General features: G+C 30.1%; 1 protein-coding gene across 1 annotated transcript in view; it reads right to left on the bottom strand.

The window, feature by feature from the left end:
* LOC143254274 (26S proteasome regulatory subunit 10B) overlaps nucleotides 1–12,415 on the bottom strand; it is a 35,698-nt gene extending 23,283 nt beyond the window's left edge. The window contains exons 1-7 of the mRNA XM_076509177.1: nucleotides 11,853–12,415; nucleotides 9,672–9,751; nucleotides 6,408–6,447; nucleotides 3,463–3,583; nucleotides 3,163–3,277; nucleotides 2,397–2,546; nucleotides 1,765–1,888 (exon numbers count right to left, since the gene is read on the bottom strand). Of these exons, the coding sequence (XP_076365292.1) occupies nucleotides 1,765–1,888; nucleotides 2,397–2,546; nucleotides 3,163–3,277; nucleotides 3,463–3,583; nucleotides 6,408–6,447; nucleotides 9,672–9,751; nucleotides 11,853–11,955 (733 nt within the window). The 5' untranslated portion in view covers nucleotides 11,956–12,415. The remainder of the gene's footprint in view (nucleotides 1–1,764; nucleotides 1,889–2,396; nucleotides 2,547–3,162; nucleotides 3,278–3,462; nucleotides 3,584–6,407; nucleotides 6,448–9,671; nucleotides 9,752–11,852) is intronic.
* Nucleotides 12,416–16,107: the final 3,692 nt, after the last annotated feature.

Raw genomic sequence — 16,107 nt, 5'->3', positions numbered from 1 at the left:
CCTTCTACAGGAATTCAAGGCCAAAGTGGTGCATTAGGGTTGAACCCCTCAACCACCAGGATCCTCTCCTCCCCTTCATGGGTGACCATGCACAGCAAACATGTGGGTGGATGTTTAGATCCCAGAGAAGGTAGCACTTTGGGAAGAAGACTGGTTGAATAAGAAAAACTAAAGTTATAAACTGGATCTAATCCTGTCTGGGTGTATCAACAGCCAGAGTACCTGGGTGATGAACCAGAGACCAAAAAACAAGTTACTTGGGTGTGCACAAATAAAATTAATAGTAATAAATATAAATTATACATTAAATAAAATAAATAGTAATAAATATAAATGATCAAGAATGATAAAAATGAAATAGTGTGTGTGTGTGTGTGTGTGTGTGTGTGTGTGTGTGTGTGTGTGTGTGTATTGTAAATGTTAAACTGAGTAGTGAAATATACATACATATTGTATTTTATGTAAGAGATGTGATGCATGAAAAAATAACAATATATCTAAACTAATGATTGATATCAGTGATGTCGAGAAACCCACTTGTTGAGAAATTTATATGCAAAAACGGCTCGTTTGGGTTGAAAAAATATTTTACATAGAAGAGCGAACAACGTTTCGACCTTCTTCGGTCATCGTCAGGTTCACAAAGAAAGAGGTAACTGACCGGAAGCTGACCACATGTTTGAAAGGGGTTGTGTAACTGTGTGTCGAAATGTAGAGGGTGGTATTAGATGTTTGAATATATAATTTTATTTATTTTATTATATTAATATAGGTATAAAAGTGTTCCTTTATATTGGTTTATTTTGGGTTTAAGTTGTTGTATAAGTAAGGCTTCTTTAATTTTGCGTTTGTTTATGTTTGTTTCTTTATTTAGTATTTGAGTGTTTTCTATGGTTATGTTGTGTTTATTTGACTTGCAGTGTTCAAAACGTGTGAAGGTGACTTTTTATGTTCTTTGAATCTGGTTTCCATTTTTCTACTTGTTTCTCCAATATAGAAGTCGTGGCAGTTATCACATTGTATTTTATAAATAATGCTGGTGTGGTGTTTGTCAGTGTAGTTTTACATAGTATAGACCTCAGTTTTGTGCGGGTTTTGAATAAATTTGGTATTAACTGGAATGTCATATTTTGTTACTAATTTTTGCCAAATGTTGGTTATTTGTTTGCTGATGTCAGGAATATAAAAACCAAAACAATATAACATCTTTCCAAAGTCAGTAGGCTGTAATAATAATAATAATAAAACAGTTAATACCAAATTTATTCAAAAACCGACACAAAACTTGACAAACACCACACCAACATTATTTATAAAATACAATGTGATAACTGCCACGACTTCTATATTGAGAAACAAGTAGAAAAATGGAAACCAGATTCAAAGAACATAAAAGCACAAACTAATAGTTCTGAAACAAGTACTTCTAAACAAGTTCTGAAACAAGTACTTCTAAACAAGAAGTTGTAAGTTTGGTAGAATCAAATATGGAAAGTTGCATGAATCAGAAAATTGCAGCACTCATAGAGTTCTCAAATGATGAGAATGCATTTGAATCAGTTGATTGTAATGCAAATGGGAATTAAAGGCTTGAGGCATACAGATGTTTTTGTGTGTAGAAGGCAGCACTGAACAAGAATAGCTAGTTATGTCAGTTTAAGTAATGTACCATATCAGAATTATTAAATTCCAATTTTAAAAACTTCTTCCAATTATATTATAAGTATAAACAGAATAACAAAAAAAAAAAAAAAAAACTGTTACCAATAGCATCAATTTCATCCATAAATATAACACATGGTTGATGATCCCGAGCATAGTTGAACATCTCTCGGATCAAGCGAGCACTCTCTCCTATATATTTGTCCACAATAGCACTAGAGACAACCTAGAAAAGAATGAACTTAGTTAAAACAAATTTCATGTACACTTTATTTTTAATATGTGCATTAAGTTCCTATAAACAAGCAACTGTTTTGGAACTTCGAGCATAAGATGTTTCTACTTAAAAAAATCTGTAATTAAATGTTTGAACTTCTCTTGTGAAACTGGTAATCACTTTATCATACCAATATTAAATTCTATACCATAAAATAATTATGAGATTATTAAAACTATAATTATATATTTCTGTGTCACACTGACAACATGCAACACAAGACATAGTAATGTCTAACTGGAAAATAAAATGTTACAGCATTTCAACCAGTGATCTTCTTTGATGCAACTTTGAAAAAAACAAACAAATGATGTACAACATTACATAACAGTTAAATAACAAAATGCAAACATCACAACTCAAGTCTATTTTTGTAAAAGTCATACAAGTGATTAATTTTTAAATAGATAAATAAAAGATATTTTCTGTTTAACTTTTAAATTAACACTTTGCATACTTTTAGAAAATTGGCATCAATTTGACTAGCCACAGCTCTTGCTAGTAAAGTTTTTCCTGTTCCTGGAGGTCCAAACAAAAGACAACCTTTAGGTGGGGTAATTCCAACTCTCTGAAATAGTTCTGGATTCAATAATGGCAGTTCAATCACCTGACAGAAGAAAAAACATAACACACCATCATGTTATTATTATTAAAGTTTTGTTAAGATATTTTTTGTAAAAATCTCACCACCTTTCTGATCATATTTTGTTTAATAAGTACTTCAAAATCATTTTTATTGATATGTTTTAAAATTTTAAATGTGCAAATAAATTACAGAGCCAAAATTTCAACTTGGATAAATGATAAATGAAGAGAAAAAGTCACAAACTTAATGTTGCATTTTTAAATACACCTTCATACAAAGACAATCATATTCAAGAAATAGTGTTTTGGTAATTCTATGAAAATACTGTAACTCACTTCTGAAAATGCAAAAATTAAGAAAATTACAAAAACATTTACATGCAAAAGGAAACTGGTCTTCCAAAAGCAATTTTGTATCACACTGTAACAAACACATATTAAGAAAGCTTTTGTCTTCAAGACATCATGAAACGTTTGTGCTATATTTGTGTTTTATTTCATTTTATCAAATGAAACATTAGTTTTCTCCACACTTCCTACAAAAGTTAACAAATATAACAATACAATAAACTAAGAATACTTTAAATCATAAAGCAGCTGCAAATTTAAGGCAAATAAACAACACACATTTGTCTCACCTCCCTTAGTTCTCTAATTTGTTCTCCTAATCCACCAATGGTAGAGTAGGATACATCACCTGGATCTTCATGAGACATGTTATAAACCAATGGATCCACTTCTCGAGGAAGATACCTGAAAAAACAACCAAAAAAAAACCCATAAAGATATTATAATTAAATAAAATATTTATAAGAATGAATGATAGAAGAACTGACATTTCAGTACTTATTAATTTTAATATAACACATTTTCTCTGTAATGGGATCACAATAACTTTATTTATCCAATCATACAATTGTCAAAACATTTTTCTGAACCTCATAATAGTAAGAGTAGTCATGTCCAAAGCAACTCTTGTTCCAGATTTCAGTCGAGTCTTGTCCAACTGACGACGACATCCTACTACATAACGAGGACCGTTGGTTGCCTTCACAATAACTATAAGAGAACTTAAAATCAATAGGTGATTTAAAATTTGAAATTAAACTAATAATTGTTTATTTTTCAGTTATCCTTAAGTCACACTTAAAGAATTCTCTAGTTACACCTAACTTTAATCTTTAAAACTGAAGACTACCAATGTTTTAAACTATACTCAACAGTCACAACTACTTCTACCATAAGCACCAGTTACTTTTGTTGGTACTATAAAATGATGTAACCATACTGAATTCTACCTGTCTATGAGCTTTTAGTCTAATCACACATGCTCTAATCCCAGATCTAATGTTTAGAATAGAGTTGTTTTCTCTAAAATATTGGTCAGCTTTCTCTTATTATTTGAATTTTTTTCTCCTTTATTTTCTAAACATTTTGTTTTGTAAAGCATTTTTAAAGCAACTGTTCTAACTCAAAATTATGTACAAAGAATAGGTAAAATCAGTGATTCCAAAAACATACCTTACAGTTAAGTAACAACCTAAAAATACTTAATGATGCAGGAAATGTCTTACTGAAATGTTTAGATAACCTAATTACATGTAACTGACCCACAGATATCTAAATATACCTCTCCCTCTCTCCATCAATATATGGTACCATTTTCCTAGTTATAAATATTAGTAAAGTAAATTATATTCAATTTTCTTAAAATTTTCTACAACATGAAACAGTCACTGCAAATGTTCCACATAATTTGAATTTAAAGAAAATAATGCAGATTACATTATTATGTAACTTGACCCTTTCAGCATGGATTTGGTCCCTGGGACTGATCTCAATCATTTTGTGCTTATTATAGTTTTTCTGCTTTACTTTTAAATTAGTAAGCATGTGTTCATGAAATTTGGAAGATTATTAGTAAGCATTGCAAGGCTTTCATATGCAAAATATCATTTTTTTTTTACCAAGTCTTAAGGTTTGTTTAGCAATGTTTTTCTAATGCTTTTTTCAATTTTGCATGGTGCCTATCCAACATGCAAGGTAATTTTCATTTTAAGACTAAAAATACTTTTATGCATCAGGAAATTTTCAAATTTCACATGCAAAATCCTTATCATATTCAGACAGTTTAGCCAAATGTTTCTTAAGAAAAACTTTATATTTTATATTATTTTCACTAACAAATCTGTGTTTGGGTTAAGTTGATTAGACTAATTTCATAACCACCATATAAAATTAGGAAACAAATATAAATTATACCTTTTTCATTCTAGAATGACTACAGATTATAAAACAAAAACATAAATGTTTGGACTAAATAGCTTAAATCTCATAACACTATACATTTAAATAGAATTATTATTTTTATTATATTGACCTTTCAGTTTTAATCTGGCTAAAAATACTGAGCTTAAAATGGCATGGAGTATGTGCAATCATGTTACCATATCTAATAATATAAAACTGAACTTTTTCAAAGTTACAATAATTTGTAAAATACAGTCATTTCAATTAGTAAAAGTGTGTATGTATATAAATTATTACTATTTACAAACAAATTAAACATATTTGTCTTAAAACATAGAACAGTAAATAAAAAATAAAGCATACAATTCTCTCTTCTAGTAATGACCTTTGTAATTGTTGCTGCTTATGGTAGTTTGGTAAACCTTAAGAAATTTCACATGTGGAGGATGTGAAATGAAATATTTTTTAAAGTTTTATATATACATTTAAATAACCAAAAAATTTAAAAAAAAATTCAATAAACAAAAAATATGTGGAAATGCTACAACATTCTTTTTATCCAAGTGTTCAAGGAGGCAGGTTTTAATTTTACTTTAGTTTGCCTGAAATTTCATATTTTTTAAAATCTGAATACATCTTAGTTACTAAGCTTAATAAATTATAGTGGAATAAGGCATCAATGTAAATTCAAATTTATAATCTAAAAAAAATTTTGATATTTTAAACAAAAAAAAGGCTTAGCAACCTGTGGAAATGCATTTAAATAACCAAAAAATTAAAATAAAAATTTCATGCTACCACATTCTTTTTTATCCAAGTGTTCAAGGAGGCAGGTTTTAATTTTACTTTAGTTTGCCTGAAATTTCATATTTTTTAAAATCTGAATACATCTTAGTTACTAAGCTTAATAAATTATAGTGGAATTCTAAGGCATCAATGTAATTTTTTTGGTTATTCAAATGTATATATAACTCCTAAAAAAACATTTGATATTTTCCACATACAAAATTTTAAAAGGCTTAGCAACCTATATCCAGCAAAAACAGAATACAATGCATACATCCATTGGGCATGTGAAAATTAAAGTATGTTATCATACTAGACAAAACATGTCTTCTTTCCTAACTGTTTGGGTAATTTATCATATTTTATTACAACTTGTACCTTTTAGAGTAACTAAGATTAGTTTTTAAAACAGGTATGACGATACTATCACTGGTGCAGTCATTATCTTTGTATGGACTCATGCCAATAACAATATGGTTCTATCATGACAAAGCATCCAGTCATTTATCCAGTTACAAATGGAAATTTATACTATACTACTTGCATACATCCATTTGGACTGTTCCACTAGTTTTTTTTTTGGATGTCAGTGTCTATACACAGTTGATAAACATTAGAAAACACCTAATGAGGAAAATAATATTGATGTCAGTGTATCATGCAAAAGACTCCTGCAGTGGAGTTATAGTACAGAACAATAGTCCATAACAAGGACCATCACACAGAATACTATTAGCAGTGGAAGGAGTTGTAAGGCATAGGCATTCATGCTTGTATCATTAACACATGTCACCAGAAATAATTTCTATTTTAAACTTCAGGAAAAAAATATTTAAAGATTACTCACATTTATCTTCAGTAAGCTGCTTCAAAACCTCTCCCACAATCTAGAATCAAAACAATATAATGTGTTACTAGCACATGTTTATGTTTAGACACATTATTAAGGAAGTACATAGCTAATAATATTTAGAATAAAAAACTACTATAGAATTTGAGATTTAATCAAACTTCTTAAATAAAAGTCAAGCATGAAAATACACTTATGACAATTTCTTGTAACATTATGATACATATTGCACAAAACATATTCTTATTTTAAAATGATATACTTCTCTCTGTGAATAAGATTTCATATATTATCACAGTAGTAACCTTTATGCAATAAATTTTTTTTTCTAAAAGAGAAAATGTCACCAAGAAAAAAAATTAAATTTATTAATTTAAACATCATTTCATTATTGTTTAAAACTTTGTACAACTTTAACAAAATGGATAAATATTTATACACACACACACACACACACAAAAATATATTCAGAAGTTGTATCTGATTTTAAAATATAGCTTCACTTTGGTAACTTCAGTCTGATATCTCATATAAATTACTTATAGAAGTTCTGCTTCTACAGCAACTTAATGAATATATTAACAACTGAGCTTATGCATATAAAGAAAGGAAAATTAGACTTGTACAAAATATATTATTTCTAAAACAAATACTATTTTTTTGAACCATAAGTATACAGAAATTACAATTTAACCCCTTCATGATGGTCTTGATGCAATATATACGAGTTCTTACATACATTTGCAAACATTAAGTATGTATACTATAACTTTTGATGCAGTATCTACATTACAAAATTTGATAAGACTTTTAGCCTAGATTGCAAGTATTTTGTACAAAAAAAAATTGATTTTTAATGAAGTATTTTTATAGAGATTTGTTTGTGAAAATATTAAGTTTGTTTAGTTACCAGTGCAGAGTGATTTTTTATTTTATACTAAAAAAACTATCCTCTGTTCCAACAAGTTCAAATATTTGTGTAATCTCTAAAACCTTCTAAATACATTTCAAATATTTGTTTGCAGTAATACTTTGTGCTTTGTGTTATTTTCTCTACACAAACTATGTAGTGTCTGCAAATTTGACCAACCTCACAACCTCCATAAAAAATTAAGAAATAAATATAAATTATATTTTTTCCAAGCTAGAATAACTACAAATTATAACAAGAAAATACAAGTGTTTAGTCTTAATAGCTTAAGTCTCATAACAGTATATATTTATTATATTGACCTTCTAGTCATGTCTGGCTAACATTACAGAGCATGCACTGATATGGTGCATGTGCAAGCAAGTTTCCATATGCAATTATTTCAAACTGATCTTTAGTCTTTACAAAATGACCATGTTTTGGGTGTGTTTTAGTACACTAGTATTTTGTAATATACAGTCGCATTTCAATTATTATACATCATACCTTGTATTATTACATCTATGAGTTGTTAAGCTTATTTTTCTTAAAATACAGACAGTAAACAAAGAAGTAAAGCAAACAGTTATATTTTTGAGCTATGTTCTTTGTACTTAGTTGCTGCCTGATGTAGGTTGCTAAGCCTTTTAAAATTTTGCACGGGGAGGATATGAAACAAAATATATTTTTTAGGCTTTATATATACAGTTGAATAACCAAAAAATCAATCATAAATATCTATACCAATACCACATAATTCAACTGTAATTTATAAAGCTTAGTAAATAAACTGTATTAGGTCTTAAAAAAACATGTAATTCCTAGCAGACTAGACACAAACTACCTACTTCATATCTTATTCAAAAGAACAAAATGGCTTCCAAGCACTTCAAAATGATTCAGAAAGCAACTATGGGGATATTCTGTGCCTTTGATTTGTTATTCACATGTCACATATTGAAGTATACATACATATATATACAAAAGGGACCATTTCCAGAAACAGAAAGAAAAATGGGGTCAGTGTTTGATTCAGTACATGAGTGATATCTCAATAAATATAAAACACAAAAGGTTCTTATTTTATATTCTAGCTTGTAAATATTACTAATTTGAGTTCCTAATTTGTATGAAACTATACACTTAGTATATTGACATCATAAACATCTAATTTGAACCAGTGGTGCATTTAACATATCAAGTGACTCACAAAAAAAAAAAAAAAAATAGTGTGTTCATTTAATATTTACTTTTAAATTAAGTGATACATAATACTAAAATTTGAATTATAATCCACAGTTTGATACCATATTTATTGATATAAATTCAGAAAATATTAGTACAGGGTAGCCTGTAAGTCCCTACCCATCCATACATCTTATGCATCCAGTGTATTTGTGTGCTGTCCCTCATTCTCGCTGCATAATATTATGCGACGCCATGTTCTGTGAGACATTTTCCTCAACATAGCGGTAGTTATTGTTCCAAATGCTGCAGTAACAGCTGCCTTCAACTCATCATTAGTATTATAACGTTGTTTAGACACAATGTCCTTTATGTACATAATATCATATGGATGGGTACGGACTTACAGGCCACCCTGTACAGTAAAATTTTCAATACTAGTCAACAATCACAATGACTGACCCATGGCCAGTTGTGATAGGGTCAATATTGTACTATAAAATTTTAAAAATCTATAGTGGTACCAAGCTAGTCCTAAATAGTGTACTCCTAGGGGTACATACATATCTGAGAAGAAAATTCATTAGCTTCTTCTGATATTAATGCAAAAAAGTTAAAAATTAATAAAAAATACTAATCTTCTGTGAATGGTTCACTCAGGTTCTCTTACCAGCTGGGGTTTAACTTACATTTAATGGAACATTTAAGGTGTAGTGTCTGCCATGTGATCATTAAATTTAGTAAAATCAGTCTGTAATAGCAACAAAATTTAAAGACAGAAACTGAAGTGAGCAAACAGATGTATGATTATGCCAAGAATAATATTAGTGTTGTTGGGCCTACCACTAATGCTGCAAAAGATGTTCAGTTCTTGAATAAAGAGTCAATTTACTAATCTCTTAGTCAACAAGATTGAAACACTGACGTACATTTAAATAAACAAACACGTAACCTTATTTATCCTCACATGATTCATAAATTAAGCATAAAAATAAATTTAAATATTAAACTAAAACTTGTTAATATTTACATAACATCTTGAAAAAAGGCTTAAACATGATAGATAATAACTCAGTTTTTTCCACTTTTCTGTTTAAATTTAGCAAAGCATTTCTCTATAACAAACATGATAATTTATATGCAATTATGAAAAATTATTTTCTCACCTGTCCTACACTCTGAAGTGCTTTCAGATCATTTTCAGACTTTTCATATTGCTTATTCAAATCCTTTAGTTGTTCTCGAACTAGAAATAATGTTTTTAACTCATAAAAATTATACAGTTACCAAGAAAAACAACTTTAATCATAATTTTTCTGAATGAACTGACAGTACTGGATTTTTTTGCACATATATACAACAGGAACCATTTAATCCTTCAACACTCACCATCTGTGTCAGGAAATTATTGAACTCCTCATTTAAAAATTCTATACATTCTAGCCTTCACTACTGCCATATATCAATCATCCTATTTAAAAATAACTCATCTAACTGGAGCTTAAACTGTTTTATTCTCAACAGAATACAAGAAATCTTAACCTATCCCTGTAAGTTAACCCTTCTACCTCCACAATAATTCTAGTAGTTCTCCTCTGAATTATTTCTAATAAGCCAATATTCATTTTTAGAAAAGTACACCAAACAAGTATTTCAAGTGAGACCTAACTAGTTATTTTTACAGAGAAAATTAGTGGTTATGGTCATTTTTTATGCTACAATTAACTGTAAAAAATGTGAGACAAGTAGCCCTGCATTTACTGAACCACTTATAACATCACCAATTAAAGCATAATAAATTTGTTTCACATACAGATAGTTATTGGAACTCATTAACTCATTATTAAACTACAAAATATTTAATATAACCATATTCTTTAAACTTATATTTTATTTTTTGTAGATATAACCTAATTCCAATTTGCCCTACCACCAGTAACAGCACATTACTTGGATGGTTTGAGAGAATTATCAACCATTACACCAAGATCCCTGTTTCCTAACACCATTAGTTATTTCCATCCACACTGTATGTATAACAATCCACATGCATTATTATGCATTTATTATAACTAAAACCCATTTCCCATTTGTATTCATAAGATGGCTGATATAAAATACAGAACAACTTTATTTTAATTAGTTTTAATATCCATACCAGCCATTTTTTGAATACATTTTTACTTTGCTGGGTTTCTCATTATCATAAATTTCTTCATCATTTCTCATTTATTTGTCAGAACCTATTGTGTGTGTATCTTTAATTTAATTTCAAATGAGGCTTAACATATATAAGAAATGTTTGAAAATTATATTTGTTTGAATACAGGAAATTCCTCCTTTTTCTCACATAAAGTACACCAACTAAATGTAGTTAACAGCAAAGACACCTAATTCAGTAACTGGTGAACTAAAATTAATGCATCTTAATCATATCAATAATTATATTTACACATCTAAATCAATGAGTTTTGGTATTATACAAAAGGCCTCTTATTCTTTTGCAGAAACTTGTGGGAGACAATACTTAGATCTGAAATTCTATTTTCACATGCTTCTTATTTTAAACCTGCAAATTGTAAATTAAGTGGAATGTGTGTGTGTGTGGGGAGGAATTCTGTTAATGTTATATTTAACACAAATTTTAGGTCTACTGTTTTCTAATGCTTTGCCTGCTTTTGGTGTTTAAACCATAACTTTCAAAGTATTGTACTGCATATATAAATATATATTTTTAAAAAATCTTTTGTCTGATTGTCCAACCCAACTAATGAATTATTGTGCTGTATGAAAAGCTATTTTTCCTTACCTCCAACTTTTAACCCACAATCGACAAGAGAAATGCAAATGCACATCGGGCTTTCTGCTGTGTCCACCGAGGGGAATCAAACCCCTGATTTTAGCGTTGTAAATGTAAAGGCTTACCGCTGTCATCATATTTACAGGGGAACTATTGTGATCATAATCTTAGACTTAATGTTAAACTTAAAGGAATGGTACTTCCCAAAATATTAAAACTACAATAACAGTACTGACAGTAACAAAACGAGTAACTTATAGTTCACACGTGCACATTTTATATTTTAAAAAAAATCACAACATAAGAAGCCATAAGATTGCAATGAATTTTATTAACTGTCATTTTCGTACATGTTATACCAGCGCTGCATAAATTACAAAAGAATAAAGTTTATGTTATTATTATTAACGTACTGCATTTTTCAAATTAAACGAATAAACCTTGGTAAGACTAAGAGTAAAACTGATTCAATTTTCAATTCAGTAACACACAAATCTAATACTATGGTTAAGCACTACGTTCAATATATCAAATCAATTTACCATACCTTCCTTAAGTCTACTTTCAATCTCTTTATGTTCCAAAAGTTTTTTCCGATAATCTTGCAAAACCTTTTCCCTTCCAGAATCTACCACAACTCCAGCAGCCATTTTTCACAATGCGTAACTTACACTTAACTGAATTCAGTGAAGTTACTACTACTTCCTTGTTACATATTCTGATTATGAATTTGGTTACTTATTCACTACTACTTATTCTACACAAATATTTTTATTATTTGTATTGAAGCAGTCTAAAACATAAGCCCCTTTAACATTGTTTAAAAAATACATAAAATTATTTGCGTAAAATTTAGAATAATATTGTTTTTAACTTTTATACAGTTTTAAAAAGAGTTATACTACCACTTAATTTTCATTTCAATATCAGGCTTGGGAATGGATTAGTGATTGGCAAAATGCAGGTTCGAATCCCGTTACCGAACATGCTTGCCTTTCCAATAGTGGGGGCGTTACAACGTGATGGTAAACACCGTTATTCATTAATAAGAGAGTAGCCTTGGAGTTGGCGATAGGCAGTGTTACCAGTTGCCTTCCCACTAATATATAACTATTAAATTAGGGGTGGCTAGCGCAGATAGTCCTCGAGTAACTTTATGCGAAATTTAAAACAAGTCAATGATTTCGACACCCGTATTTCATAAACTAAGTGTATTTAACGAAGAATTACATATTATAAATTCATATAAATCACATATTATAAATCCATTTCGTACAGGACATTAAATGTCAATTAAAGTACATTACCATATTTTTATTTATTTTGATTCAAATTTTAAAACACTGAGATTAATAGATGCTATATAGTTCAAGTAAATTTTCTTAATCATTATTGACGAGTTCCTATAAAATTATTTAATGAGATAAAATGTTAAAAGTATTGCTTCATAGAGCACTGCAGCAAATCTGTAGACTTATCACATTAAAAACCTAATTTTGATACCGACGACCCCTAGTGGCACAGCGGAATGTCTGCGGACTCGCATCGCTAAAAACGGGGTTTCGATAGTCGTGGTGGGCAGAGCACAGATAGCCCACTGCTTTGTGATTAATTCCAGATAATCAAATCAATAATAATCGATACCGACTGTGGATAAAACACAAATACACTGTTGTGTTGTTTTGTGTTAAACGAGAAACAAACAGAACTTGAAGTATCATTATTCTTTAACTCTATATACATTTTCATTTTCTTAATACAAGTACTCTCAAACCCTGTTAAACAAACAAATCCAGCACGCCTTGTAAACCCCTTTCCTTATTTTCTGGAGCAATTTGATAAATAACAAAATGGGAATGAAATACAAAACTAACATTTCAATCAAATAAAAAAAAACTGTTATTAAAAACCAATTACGATAAAATAGTAATATATTACAAAATGGTATCGATAGAAAAAAATTGATAAAACTGTTGCATAAGTCACTTAAAAGAGAGAAAAATACTTATATTTTCGTAAATTTGATGGACAATATTTCGGTTTAGTACCTAATTTCGGGTAAAGTTGCCAAAGAAGGACATTTGCGACTTTTATCTTAAAAAAAAAACAAAACAGAAATGACCAGGCTGTTTTAGCATGCACTTTATATATATATAAGCTTGTGTGTATGAAAAAAGTCCGGGAGGAGTGATCTTTGAACTGATTTGATTGTTCAAAAATATTTTTAATAAGTGAGATATTGGGTTTGTTTATAATTGAACAAAAATATACACAATGGGTTATCAGTGTGTGCTAAGCCATTGAGGGGGGGGGTGTAATATTAGGAGTTCTTGCTATTTTAATTATATATTTAAATTTATGTTGGGAAAAATTGACACTCACTTTGGTTGTTTTTTGCTTTAGTGGTTAAGCATATAAGTTTCTGTTATCTTGTATTAGGAATTAGTTATTGCTAAATAGAATGAAATATCCATAGAAAGTGCTTCTCTAAAAGAGTATAGATTAAAAGTTCCCAAACTGTTGCTCAGAAAAAGTTTCTTAACTATGAAAAATATATATATTTCTAGGTCTCAAAGCAAATTCGAACTTTAATTGTTTAAAAGTTTAGCTGTATAAACAAAAAATGCATAAATTAAGTGAAAAAAGATTAAAATTATTCGTTATATATTGTTTGAATTAAAGTGAGAGAATGTATTTTTCACTCAGAACAGTGGTTCCCAACAGGGGTGCGAGATAACATTTCAGTTTTTTTTTTTTTTTATATTAAGGGTACTGTCCCATGTATTCAAAATTTACGTTCGATTTTTATTTCTTATTTTTCTTGTTACAGATGTAGCTTTTTACCTTGTTACAATAAACTATCGTTTCTACTGTCACCGGCGCAGACCGAAATCTTAATGTACAACTGTAAACAAACAACACACGAAATGTAAACGTGACCTAAATACTCGACACAACTAATTAGGTTACGTTTGTGAACGCCGTTTTAAAGTGTCTATTATTTATTTATGTTATGCATTCACATGATCGTGACTCAAAAAACTTCCAGAAGTATCCAAAATTAATCGATGACGTCATGTAACGTATATTCGAGAATGTTCTAGAAAGTTTCGCAGAGTATATAAACCCATGCGTGATGCTATGGTAGTCAGTGTATTGTTGATTATGTGTTCGTGCAAAACACTTCATTATGTCAAAGAAAAGGAAATGGAATGATGATTATGTGAAGTTTGGTTTCACTTGCATCGGAACATGCCCATACAATTGCAGAAGAGGTGATAATACCGTGTGCATCAGAAATGGCAACAACTGTTCTGGGAAAAGAAGCCTCAAACAAAATTAAATTCATGCCGTTATCAAATAATGTTATTCAAAACCGAAATGGTGATTTGAGTTCGGACATTTTGGACCAAGTTATCGCAGATATCAGAGCTAGTCCCTTGAAAATCTCTCTCCAATTGGACGAAGCAACTGATGTTGCAAATTGTAGTCAACTCGTCGCACTAGTGAGGTATGTCCATGATGGTGCCATAATGGGAGATTTCCTGTTCTGTGAAGATCTGAAAACAACCACGAAAGGGAAAGATGTCTTCCATTATGTGAAGGACTTCTTCGCAAAATATGATTTATATATCCAAATTATTGGTTTTGTGTGTACCGACGGTGCCCCTGCTATGCTAGAAAATAAATCAGGATTTTTTTGCACTGATGAAATAACAGATTCCGCACTTGCAAGATACTCACTGTTTTTCATTGGCATGCTTTGGCATCAAAAACATTGCCTCCAAAGTTGAAAAAGGTCCTTGACATTTCTGTGAAGACCATCAACTGGATCACAGGTCGCGCTCTGAACCACCGCCTCTTCAAGTCGCTTTGTGAAGATTTTGGAAGCGAGCATTCAGTTTTGCTTTTCCACACAGAAGTCCGCTGGCTGTCACCTGGGAGAACTTTAATGTGCTTCTTTGAACTGCGAGAAGAAGTCAAAACTTTTCTGAAGGAACGTGACAATGATCTGCTCGGAGAAATAGGATCACAAGAATTCAACCAAATGCTAGCCTATTTGAGTGATATTTTCACTTGTATGAATGACCTGAGTGTATCTCTTCAAAGGAAAAACATAAACATATTGAAATACTGCGAAAAGTTAAATGCTTTCAAAAAAAAGTTACATCTTTAGCGTCGAAGAGTTAAAAGACAGAATCTTTCAAATTTTCCATCACTTGAAAAATGGTAGGTGAGGATCAGTCCCTAATTTCATGTGTGTGTGTGAAGAAATTGTGGATCATTTGGAAATACTATCAAAGTCATTTGATGAATATTTTGGAGGAGAATTGGAAACTTCTGAAGAATGGATTACGAATCCATACTCCTCCAATTTGGATAATATGTTGGATGATGAAGAACTGAAGGAAGATCTTATTGAACTGCGCACAAATCGAGTTCTTGAAATGCTGTTTGAAAGCAAAACTTTCGAACAATATTAGTGTTCGGCAATGGACATATTTCCAACACTTTGTGAAAAAGCACTAAATGTGCTCATCCCATTCGCGACGACATACTTATGCGAGTTTGGATTTAGTGCCCTTTTGTCAATCAAGACAAAATATAGAAATCGCTTAGGTGCAAAAGCATACTTGCGGATTGCTATCAGCAACAAAGTGCCACGCTTTGAAAAACTCGTAAGAAATAAACAGGAACAAAAGAGTCATTAAATTTAAATTGGCTTATGAACATTTGAACATTTCAAATTCAAGGAAATTTTATTTCATGCATGAATGAAAATTGTTTTTTTTTTTTTGTAG

The sequence above is a fragment of the Tachypleus tridentatus genome, chromosome 1 (assembly GCF_004210375.1).
Source record: "Tachypleus tridentatus isolate NWPU-2018 chromosome 1, ASM421037v1, whole genome shotgun sequence".
Taxonomy (NCBI): Eukaryota; Metazoa; Arthropoda; class Merostomata; order Xiphosura; family Limulidae; genus Tachypleus; species Tachypleus tridentatus.
This window is presented reverse-complemented; position numbering and strand designations above follow the sequence as displayed.